Below are 12,103 nucleotides of genomic sequence, written 5' to 3' on the forward strand. Positions count from 1 at the left end.
CAAAAATATGGTGACATGGCAAGGAAAGCATTAGAAGAAGGTGGTTCTTCTTACCGGAACATGACTCTACTAATTGAAGATATAATGCAGCATGTAGAGAACAAAGTTAAAGTGTAATTGAAACCAACTCAGTGATGACGATGTACTTGTTTTATGCTAATAATTCATTTTAAGAATCAAGTTGTCTCCTAGATACTTTATCCACAATGAGTCTTTTACTAATGAAGGTGAGTCTAACCAAAAAGAATAGATTTTTATAATGTAGTAAATTTGAATTTATTTTGAAAAAGTTACTTTATATATAATGTGTGACACACTTTCAATAGAATTATTTTCTTAAAAAAAAATCTATAAAAATAAATAAATATTTTGATATAATTTTTATAGAGATATAATGATGTGAATATTAATCTCCAATATTTTTTTAAAATTGTTTTATAAACAATGTAATATGCCTAGGATAAATTGTTTATAGGGATACAATGATAGATATATATTTTTTTCTAAAATGTATATAAAATCTCATGAAAATTAACTTTTCTACTCTTTCACTTAAGAAGAAATTCATAATATGAGAAGTTATCTCCTTAAAAACTTAAATGCCTAAAGATTATTTGTTTTTCAAGCCTTATAAGAAACATGAAATCATGATTATACACGTTGTTATCAATACAGAAAAATGTTGGGTGTATATTATGAGGCATATGAGAAAGAAACAAAAAAAGTAATATGATAAACAGAAGTTGGTTCAACTTGTTTTTGATCATCTCATTATGAAACAAACAAAAGTGAGAGTGAGAGGAGAGAGAAAAAAAATATGATGACAAATTGAAGAGAGAGAATGAAATGATTAAGAGAAGAAGGCGGAATCGGGCGGTGGTGGGTGGGTTGAGATGACGGCTGCCGCCTGCGGAGGAGAGAGGCTGCACAGCAATCTCTTTGGAATTTCTTCTGTTCAACTCTCACAGGTTTTTTTTTCCTTTCTCCCCACAACATAACACTGCTTAATTTGATTTATACAAATTAGGGTTTTATTATACTTTATCCTCTCTCATTCATTCATGCAACAAACACATACAATATTTATTTCGTATCTATATAGTTCAGCAATTCAAACTTGTTGTGTTGAATGTACATTACTCACTGCACACAAGGATTTATATATAATGCCAATAAAACCCACACTCAACTCAAAACCAACCAAAATTAAGTTCATAATCTTCCTTAATCACTTCAACAAAATATTCAATCACAACCAGATATTACTCAAACTCATAGTTACTGAGAAAATAAAAGCATGCAAATGTCTAACATAAAACCAAGAAATAAGTCTTGAAAATACTCATCAAACCAATTTATTCAAACCATGTTTTGATAAAACTCACCAATCACTTCAAGGAAAGTGCGATAGGCACTTAAATGTTACCTCCTTCGCCGCTGCTACCGACATTTCCTGGAGGAAGCGCCACAGAGCCTGAGTCATTTCCATCAATCAGAAGAAACCCCCCTGAATCAGTTGTACTGTTGAGACCTCCCATGTTGCCTTGAGTAAACACGGTGCTGCTACTAGTACCTGTATTGTTATCGGAACCTTTACACATCCGATCAAATCGCTTCAATAGACTTAAGAATAAGCGTCCATCCGAAACTTTTCCATCTACGTTTGCCCCAGAATCTATCCCATTCTGTAAAGGAGAAGTTATCGGTGGTGGAGGAGGATCTTGAGGCAATGCCTCTTCAGATCGGCCGATTTTCTTCTCAAGAGCAGCTTCCAGCCTTTCCTTTCCAATACAAAATAAACGGTTTAGCTCTTGAAATTCAGATAAAGATAAAGGCTTACAATCATCATTGATTTGATCAGTCAAAATTGACTTTTCTTTGTCATTCAGCTTGAAAAGTTCATCTTCCAATCTTTTTGTCTCCTCCAACAGACGAGCATTTTTAGCCTCTTCATGTGCTAGAAGCCTTTCCAGTATTTGTTCAGCTACCTCAGGAGATGGCCACATTATAGGTTCGGTATCACCTGGGCCTTGGATAATTGCGCAGGCCTCAATACCGCACAGAATGGTCAACTCCTCCATCTCCTTCAAAAACCCTGCCACTTTTCTCTTGTAGCATTGCTTTCTCCGTTTCTCAACCAAATCAGTTGAAACCATTTCTCTCTCCTTCAATACAAGAAAAATAAGCAAGGATATGAGTAGATCAGAATCACGATCGAACTAAAATGAAATACCATAAGCGAAATCGAACAAACAAAATAGCCAATGTGAAATCGAACAAACAAAATACCAAAAGGGAAATCAAACAGAAATAGAACCAAAAAAATCCCATAAGTGAAACCGAACAAATAAAATTCCAAAACTGAAATCAAACAGAAATAGAACAAAAATGAAATCACAAACAGTGAATCACAACCAAGCGATCACGAACGAACAGAAATTGAATTGCGAATCTAGGGACTAGGGTTAGCCGACTTGGGAGTAAGGTTTCTGTTGAAGAATCGAGAGAAATTAGATTTTATTCTCTTTTATTTTATATTATTATGTTTATTTTTATTCTATCATTATTATTCAGTTTTACTATTGTAATTTCTTTTCCTATATAAACAGCTTAGGGCTGTAATAATAAAACATGAAAGTATTTTGTCTTTTACTTTCTTCATGGTATCAAGAGCTCTGGTTAGGGTTCTGTAAACCTTTCCACAACCATTAGGACGATGGTTTGGCAAAAAAATCAGACGTAGTCAACAACCCTGACAATTTAGACAGCGCCATAAGTGGCGGTGGCAGCGGCCTAAGCAGCCAGAATGGTTCTTCCAACTTTTTTGGCCATGAGGGAACTTCTAATACCCTCAAGGTTGAAATCCAGAAACTAAATGGAAAAAATTATGTCGAATGGTCCCAAACCGCAAGATTGATTTTAGACGGTAAGGGAATATATGGTTTCCTAACAGGAGAGGTGCAAATGCCTGCCACAACTGATCCAAAATACAGGTTTTGGAAATCTGAGAACTCTGTTATTATTGCTTGGTTGCTTAGTAATATGGAATCAACAATCAAAAAACCTTTTATGTTTTTGCCTACTGCCAAGGAAGTTTGGGAGGCTGTCAAAGAAACATATTCTGATATTCAGAATTCTTCTCAAATTTTCGATCTCAAATCACGATTGTGGCATACCAAACAAGGAGATAGAGATGTCACTACCTATTACAATGAGTTGATGACACTATGGCAAGAATTGGATCTCTGCTATGATGATCATTGGAAGTGTTGTGAGGACAGTGTTCTGTTTCTTAAGAGACAGGAGAACGACCGTGTATTCATGTTCTTGGTTGGGCTTAATAAGCGGCTTGATGAAGTCCGAGGCAGAATATTGGGAAAAATCCCATTGCCATCACTTCGGGAAGCATTCTCAGAAGTTAGAAGAGAAGAGGCGAGACAAGGTGTTATGATGGGTAAGTCACCTTCTGTTGGTGAGGTTGAAAGCTCTGCCCTAGTCACAAAAAATGAAGACGGGAAGAGCGCTGGCAAGAAACCATGGTGCGAACATTGCAAACGTCCAGGGCACACACGTGATACATGTTGGAAGCTCCATGGAAAACCTCTAAATTGGAAGAAAAAAGAAAGAAACGAAGGTCATGCGCTCCAAGCTGGTACATCTGATCAAGAGAAGCAGTCTCCTTCAAGCCCATCTCCTTTCACCAAGGAACAGTTAGATCAATTGTACAAACTTCTTGAGTCTCAAACTTCTTCTTGCTCTATAGCTCAGAGAGGTAATTTTCCAAATACTGCTCTACTTAGTGTCACTCCCAGCCATACTTGGATTATTGATTCTGGTGCTACTGATCATATGACTGGGGAGTCGAGTCTATTTTCTTCTTATAGCCCTTGTGCAGGTAACCACAAAATTAAAATTGCAGATGGCTCTCTTTCAGCCATTGCAGGGAAAGGTTCTGTTATTCTGTCACCTAAGTTAACCTTAAAAGATGTCTTACATGTTCCTAATTTATCATGTAATCTATTATCCATTACTAAATTAACAAAGGATATAAATTGTCAAGCTAACTTCTTTCATTCTCATTGCACTTTTAAGGATTTGAGCACGGGGAAGATGATTGGCAATGCTAAGGAGAGTGGAGGACTCTATTATCTTGACAATGGACTCGACTTCAAAGACCAACAAAAAACAAGTACCTGCTTTGAATCTATTTTTGTTTCTTCTAATAATGATGATATTATGTTATGGCATTTACGGTTAGGACATCCTAGTTTTCCGTATTTGAAACATTTGTTTCCTAAATTATTTTCTAAGAAGGATCCATCTTTATTTCATTGTGAAACTTGTGAATTTGCTAAACATCACCGTTCTTCTTTTTCTGCACAACCATATAAACAATCAAAACCGTTTGCAGTTATTCATAGTGATGTTTGGGGTCCTAATAGAATAAACACATTTTCTAATAAAAAATGGTTTATAACTTTTATTGATGATCATACTAGAATTTGTTGGGTTTATTTATTGAAAGAAAAATCGGAAGTTGGACAGGTTGTCAAAAATTTCTTTAAAATGGTGCACACTCAATACCAAACAAATATTCAAGTCTTCAGAAGTGACAATGGTAAAGAATATTTTAATATACTTTTGTCCGATTTTTTTCTTGCAAATGGGGTTGTTCATCAAAGTTCTTGTGTTAATACACCCCAACAAAATGGAATTGCAGAGAGAAAGAATAGGCATCTCCTTGAGGTTGCTAGAGCTTTACTATTTGCAAATAAGGTTCCAAAATATTTGTGGGGTGAAGCTGTTTTAACTGCATCATATTTAATCAATCGAATGCCATCTAAAGTTTTAGATTTTCATACACCTCTTGATGTTTTTCGAAATTATTTTCCATTGACTAGTGTCTCTGCTGATTTGCCACTAAAAGTTTTTGGTTGCACTGCTTTTGTTCATGAACATAAACACCTTGACAAACTCGATCCACGAGCAATAAAATGTGTGTTTACCGGTTACTCTCCAACTCAGAAGGGGTATCGGTGTTTTGAACCAAAATCAAAAAGAATTTTTGTAACCATGGATGTTACTTTTGTTGAAAATCAACCATTTTTTAGTGACATTCATCTTCAGGGGGGAAATTTTAAGGAAGATTCATCTTTTACTTTTGAAAACATCATTACTTTAAGTGATATAGTGTTGTCACAAAATTCTGAGACTTATATTGATGCACCAAAAGAAAATGCCCAAGAATCCATATTGAAACTCAATCCACTTATGAATGAGGTTTCGACAGATTCAGTGGCGACAATTTCAAATGAAAATCACAATGATCAAATTCTTGATCTCAATAATAATAAAGGACCACCTGAAATGCCACAACATAATGACTCAGATAAAGAGACACAAAGCAGGTTTACTACAATTGACCCTACTTGGAAGGGAAATGTCTTTGAAAGAAGAAACCATAAACAGAGAAATGAAGGACCCATTCTCCGACCCTTCCAAGATTCTGAACCAATAGATAATCCAACACATCATCTTGATACAGGTAAGTCTTCTTCTATTCTTAAGAGTCATGTCGAGTATCCTGATTTAGACCTTCCTATTGCAATTAGAAAACCTATTAGATCATGCACTAAATATCCTTTGTCTAATTATGTGTCATACTCAAAATTGTCTTCTTCATTTGCTGCATTTACCTCTAAGTTGTCTACTGTAGAAATTCCAAAAAATATACAGGAGGCTCTAAAAATTCCAAAGTGGAAAGAAGCTGTTCTTGAGGAGATGAGAGCTCTTGAGAAGAATCAAACTTGGAGAGTCATGACATTACCTACAGGAAAGAATACTGTTGGCTGTAAATGGGTATTTACTGTGAAATATAATTCTGATAACACAGTTGAAAGATACAAGGCACGCTTGGTTGCTAAAGGGTTTACTCAGACATATGGCATTGATTACTCAGAGACTTTTGCTCCCGTTGCCAAATTAAACACTATTAGAGTTCTCTTGTCCTTGGCAGTGAATTTAGATTGGTCTCTTAACCAACTTGATGTAAAGAATGCTTTTCTGAATGGTGATTTGGAGGAGGAAGTATACATGGATAGCCCACCTGGCTTTGAAGATAAATTTGGTTCAAATGTGTGCAAACTTCAAAAATCCCTTTATGGTCTCAAGCAATCTCCAAGGGCTTGGTTTGAAAAATTCACTCAGTCGGTCAAAAGGCAAGGATATATGCAGGGACAATCAGACCATACTCTGTTCATGAAGTTCTCTAATGTTGGTAAAATTTCAATTTTAATTGTATATGTAGATGATATTATTCTCACAGGAGATGACATTGTTGAGATGGAAAGATTGAAGAAAAATTTGACTAAAGAATTTGAGATCAAAGATTTAGGCGCGCTTAAATATTTTCTTGGTATGGAAGTTGTTCGCTCAAAGAAGGGAATTGTTGTTTCTCAAAGAAAATACATCCTAGATCTCTTGGAAGAAACTGGGATGAGTGGGTGTAGACCAGCAGATACTCCTATGGAATTAAATGCTAAACTTTGGGAGAAAGGCAGTGTTCCTGTTGAGATTGGAAGATACCAGAGGTTAGTCGGCAAACTTATTTATCTAGCCCACACTAGACCTGACATCGCTTTCTCTGTGAGTGTTGTAAGTCAATTCATGCATTCTCCCTATGAAGAACACTTGGAGGCAGTTTATCGAATCTTAAGGTACTTGAAATCCAATCCTGGAAAGGGTTTGTGCTTCAAGAAAACTAATGACAGAGAAGTCTCTATATTTACAGATGCTGATTGGGCAGGATCAATTACTGATAGAAAATCCACCACTGGATATTGTGCCTATGTTTGGGGAAATTTAGTTACTTGGAGAAGTAAGAAACAAGGGGTTGTTGCTCGAAGCAGTGCAGAAGCTGAATTCAGAGCAATGGCTCAAGGAATCTGTGAACTTTTATGGATTCGTAAACTTTTGGACGAACTGAAAATGAAAGTTGACTCACCCTTAAAATTGTTCTGTGATAGCAAAGCAGCAATAAGTATAGCTCACAACCCTGTACAACATGATAGAACCAAGCATATTGAGATTGACCGCCATTTCATAAAAGAAAAAATTGATGCTGGAGTTATATGTCTGCCATTTGTGACTTCCAACCAGCAAACTGCTGATATCTTGACAAAAAGTTTGGCAAGACCCAATTTTGAGCGACTTATAGCCAAGTTGGGCATGACAGATATCTATGCACCAACTTGAGGGGGGGTGTTGAAGAATCGAGAGAAATTAGATTTTATTCTCTTTTATTTTATATTATTATGTTTATTTTTATTCTATCATTATTACTCAGTTTTACTATTGTAATTTCTTTTCCTATATAAACAGCTTAGGGCTGTAATAATAAAACATGAAAGTATTTTGTCTTTTACTTTCTTCAGTTTCTTTACCTTTTGAGCCTCGAAGTTTGAAGGAAGATGTGAAGTGAGCAACTGAGAATGTGATAGCCGGTTATAAACTATGGACCAAACCAAAAAGAATGGGCCTGTTAAAGTCTTTATTGCCAAAAACCAGTTGTTTTAAAGTGGGTCAAGAAATGATTAAGGAATGGGCTTATTAGCCTATATCTAGTTCAGTTATGTAATTCCCTTTGGTTATGCGAGTCACCAGTCTATTGAGCACATGTAATTTGATCCAAGCCGCTTGGCATCAATGTTGTCAAATAGCAATGCTATAGCACTAAAACATAGCGGAATTTGAACAAATAAGTATTTTTCTGTGATGGTGATGCTATTTAATACAAAGTGTTGGTTAAGTAATAACTATATCAGCACTATAGCATTGTCGTGTAGCAGTAATTGAACAAACCGCTATTTCCCGCATGATACTTGGTACTTATTTTCTAAGTCGACTTGCCAAAGCTGACAATTGTCTTCATTATATCTATTTAGGCCACATTTCTAGTTAAGGTAGAGTTAGATTTTTCTCAATATATCCATTTAGGGTGTTCAAGAAATTTATTGAGACGAATTATGTATGTCCTTTCCAATCCTAAATTTTTACCGGGCCAAACGTTTAAACTAGAGCTCGATCTTAGACTCGAGTAAATCCAATGATGTATGTGTCAATTAAGATTGGGTTTAAGCATGTCGATTCAAAATTAAAACAAAACAAAATTACATTGTTGGCATAAAACTATACAAGCTGAAGTAGATGCTCTTGAGTATAACTAAACCAGGTCCATTGTAGATTTACCATAAGTATACTTCATATTGGCTTCTATATTATGAGAACAAAATTAAGTACCAGCTCAGAAAAGTATAAAGCTCAGTTAGTTACTAACGAGTACACAGCACACACAATGTGAGGGCAGTGAGACTACTTTGAGACTTTTACCAAGCTAACCAATATTAGAGTTTTATTAGCTTTGGCTGTTATAAAAGGCTGGTTCTTAGAAAATTATATGTGAATATACTTTTTTACATGAGTATTTATGAGAAAGTCTACTTATAATGAATCTCATATATCTCGTAATTTAGTCTTTATAGTTACGTATGTTGATACATTGCTTCACCCACCAAATAAATACTTCACAACTTTATTTAGTTAAATCTCAAAGTTGAAACTTAGAATAAATATAAATTGAACAATATTAGTAATTGTATTCAAACCTATCACAATCTTTGAGTGTTCCAACAACCTTAGTTTACATGCCAATATTTCATTTAATAGCTAAGATATATTTTCTCCATCCTATATATAATAATTGTCACATGTTAAAAAAATATTTGTCTAAAAAAGACTGTTACTTTTAGTTTCTAATGCAATTTTAATTGTGTGTTGTACCATCTAATTTATATTATGTACATCACTCTCAAATATTATTGTCCACTTTGCATTTGTGATATATAGAATACACTAATGATTAATAAGGGTAATTTGATCAAATTATTATTCTCTTTCTTTCATTTATCATTTTTTTTTCTTAATTTGTTTGAAATGGTAAAACGTGACAATTATTTTATAAGATTTTATTTAAATTTCAATTAATGCAGATAGTATGCTTTGAAGAATATCTTAGAGAGCACACCATTAGCATTTGTTGTCCCGAAGAAAGTGGAAAGAACTAGAGTGTTCTTGAAGAACTCCAAGATTTTAGAGAAAAGAATGATTGCCACCCATCATTCCTTTACTTTTGGCATTTTCTTTTACCGTTTATCAAATTTTGGCATTCTTGAGGAGGCTATTTTCAAATTTGATACATCGCCCCAATATCATGCTTGTAATATTATTTTTCTACCTTGAATTGAATTAAAAGTCTCACTCTTGTCATTCACTCCCCCTTGACATTAGTTTATTCCTAATATGGCTTCCCTAACTAACCAACAGCACTTCCTTCTTGTTCCATTAATGTCTCAAAGCCATCTCATTCCATTCGCAGAGATGGCCAAATTGTTTGCATCCAATGGTGTCACTGTCACCAAGGTTCAACATGGTCATTGATCAAGCAAAAACCTCAAACCTCAAAATCCAATTTCAATTGCTACCTTTTCTTTGTGTCGAAGCAGGATTGCTAAAAGGGTGTGAAAATTTGGACATACTTCCTTCTCCTAAATACCAACCTTTGTTTTTTGCAGCTTGCAATATGCTCAAAGAACCACTTGAGAAATGGCTTTCAGAGCTGGAAAAAGTACCTAGTTGCATTGTTTCTGATATTTGCCTTCCTTGGACTTCAAATGTTGCTTTGAAATTCAACATTCCAAGAGTTGTATTCCATGGAATTTGTTGCTTTACACTCTTGTGCTCGCATAACATTAGCCTCTCCAAAGTTCATGCAAGGGTCGTCTCGATGTCGACACCATTCGTGGTGCCGGATTTGCCTGACACAATTGAGTTTACAAAAGCACAGTTACCCGAGGCAGTGAAGCAGGACTCAAAAGTGTGGAAAGAAGCTATTGATCAATTTAAAGAGTCTGAACTTTCGGCACAAGGGATATTGGGGAATACTTTTGAGGAGTTGGAGAAGATTTATGTGAGAGGTTATGAGAAAGTTGCTAAAAAGGTTTGGTGTATAGGACCACTTTCCTTGCATGACAAGTTAATCTTGGACAACTTTGGTAAAGACGATTCGTCGATGATTCCGAATCTGAATGTCTAAAGTTTCTTGTTTCTAACAAAGCATGTTCTGTCATCTATGTTTGTTTTGGTAGTTTGTCTCTCATTCCATCTTCACGACTAAAAGAACTTGCTTTGGGATTGGAGGCATCCAAAAATCCATTCATTTGGGTGATTGGAAAAAATGATTGTTCTGTTGAGTTAGAAAAATGGTTAGAAGATGAGAATTTTAAAGAGAGGAACAAGGGAAAAGGAGTTATAATTAAAAGGTGGGCCCCACAAGTTGAAATACTATCACACCCTTCATCTGGTGGATTTTCATCTCATTATGGTTGGAATTCAACAATGGAAGCGATTTCAGCTGGCGTACCGATGATAACTTGGCCGATGTTTGCTGAACAATTCTTCAATGAAAAGCTAATTGTGCAAGTGCTCAAGATTGGTGTGAGGATTGGTGTTGAAGTTGTTGTGGATCCAATGGAGACACAAAAGAGTGAGAGTTTTCGTGAAGAAAGAGGATGTGAAGAAAGCTATTGAAAAGTTTATGGAAAAGGGTGGAGAAGGTGAACAGAGAAGAAACAGAGCTAGAGAGATTAAAGATATGGTTTATAAGGCTGGTGAAGATGGTGGATCCTCTGATTCGCATTGCAAATTGTTTATCCAACAAATTGTAGAACAAGCTCATAATCAATGATTAAGCATATCATTTGGTGTTTTCACTATTATATAATCACTATATCTCATGTGCTAATTGATGCTACTATAATACATGCAAAGACAAATCATGTTTTCTCAAACATGCCTTTGGAGATTGATTTATTTTGAAAATGTTAAGAACTGTTTGGTTAGATAAAACAGTGTTTTAACATTTAAATGCAAAACTGATTTATATTTTAATTGTATTTTATGTTTGTAAAGATTTGTACATATGTGAAAAATATGCATAACTTCAAACAATTTATCTTAAATGGAAAAGGCAATATTTTTTGAGTAAATAGGGAATATTTTTTGTACATATGAGAATTGTGAGGCTAAATCAATTTTTTTATTTTTATTTTACAGAACTACGAAAGTATTTCGTAAATTGTAATGTGATAATCAAAATAATCATTTTATTACTATAGACTATGATTATTATTATAGATTATAATGTGATGCATTAAATAAATATGTGGTATTTGACGGAACTATCACATAATTATCATGTCATTTATGACTCATTTTTATTTGTGATTTTTTTTACTCTCTCTCTTCTTTTAAAACTTCAAACAAATTAAAAAATATAGTTAATGCTGTATTAAAAATAAAAATAATAAGTTATTTTATAAAAATATCATCTATTGATAATATAAAAAACATAAATTAAAAGAATTGATATGTAATAATTTTAATTGATTAAGAGTTGATGATATTGCAATAATCATCAACACTAAAAAAGTGTACTATACAAGGTAGACTTTGACATTTCAACTCTTATAGCACCAAAACTAACAAGTGTAGTGGATATATATCACGATCTTGCATAGGTAAGCGCTTACACCATACCATATATTCACATAAGAAAATAAAAAAGATGATATATTTGTAAGAGCAAAGAAACAAGTAGATCGAAGAAAATGGAGTCAGAAGCACCTAAACATGTTCACTTTGTGTTATTTCCACTTATGTCCCCAGGACACATGCTTCCAATGATAGACATAGCAAAAACATTAACACAACACAAAAACATCATCGTCACCATTGTCACTACCCCACACAACGCTTCTCGTTTCTCACATATTTTCTCTCAAAATCTCCGATTACTTCAACTTCAATTCCCATCTCAAGATCATGGCTTTCCACAAGGTTGTGAGAATTTCGACATGCTTCCTTCAATGTCTATGGCTTACACTTTCTTTACCGTTTCAAATACTCTTCTACAACAACAAGCACAACAAGCTTTTCAAAATTTAACACCAAAACCAAATTGCATTATCTCTGATTTTAGTTTTCCCTA

General features: G+C 34.5%; 2 protein-coding genes and 2 pseudogenes across 2 annotated transcripts in view; all 4 read left to right on the plus strand.

The window, feature by feature from the left end:
- LOC101511206 (UDP-glycosyltransferase 73C11-like) overlaps nt 1–176 on the plus strand; it is a 1,757-nt gene extending 1,581 nt beyond the window's left edge. Inside the window, exon 2 of the mRNA XM_073366529.1 lies at nt 7–176. Coding sequence (XP_073222630.1) covers nt 7–117 — 111 coding nt within the window. The 3' untranslated portion in view covers nt 118–176. The remainder of the gene's footprint in view (nt 1–6) is intronic.
- A 147-nt stretch (nt 177–323) lies between these two features.
- LOC105851112 (UDP-glycosyltransferase 73C5-like) lies at nt 324–11,009 on the plus strand (annotated as a pseudogene).
- LOC140919852 (uncharacterized) lies at nt 2,389–7,254 on the plus strand. The gene is made up of 6 exons (XM_073366530.1): nt 2,389–2,403; nt 2,713–4,189; nt 5,357–5,604; nt 5,737–5,973; nt 6,442–7,056; nt 7,159–7,254. The coding sequence occupies exons 1-6, from the start codon at nt 2,389–2,391 to the stop codon at nt 7,252–7,254; spliced, it is 2,688 nt and encodes an 895-aa protein (XP_073222631.1).
- Nucleotides 11,010–11,642: 633 nt separating the features above from the next.
- Nucleotides 11,643–12,103, plus strand: part of LOC101512166 (UDP-glycosyltransferase 73C11-like) — a 1,884-nt pseudogene continuing 1,423 nt past the window's right edge.

This window comes from Cicer arietinum, chromosome 3 (assembly GCF_000331145.2).
Source record: "Cicer arietinum cultivar CDC Frontier isolate Library 1 chromosome 3, Cicar.CDCFrontier_v2.0, whole genome shotgun sequence".
Classification (NCBI taxonomy): Eukaryota; Viridiplantae; Streptophyta; class Magnoliopsida; order Fabales; family Fabaceae; genus Cicer; species Cicer arietinum.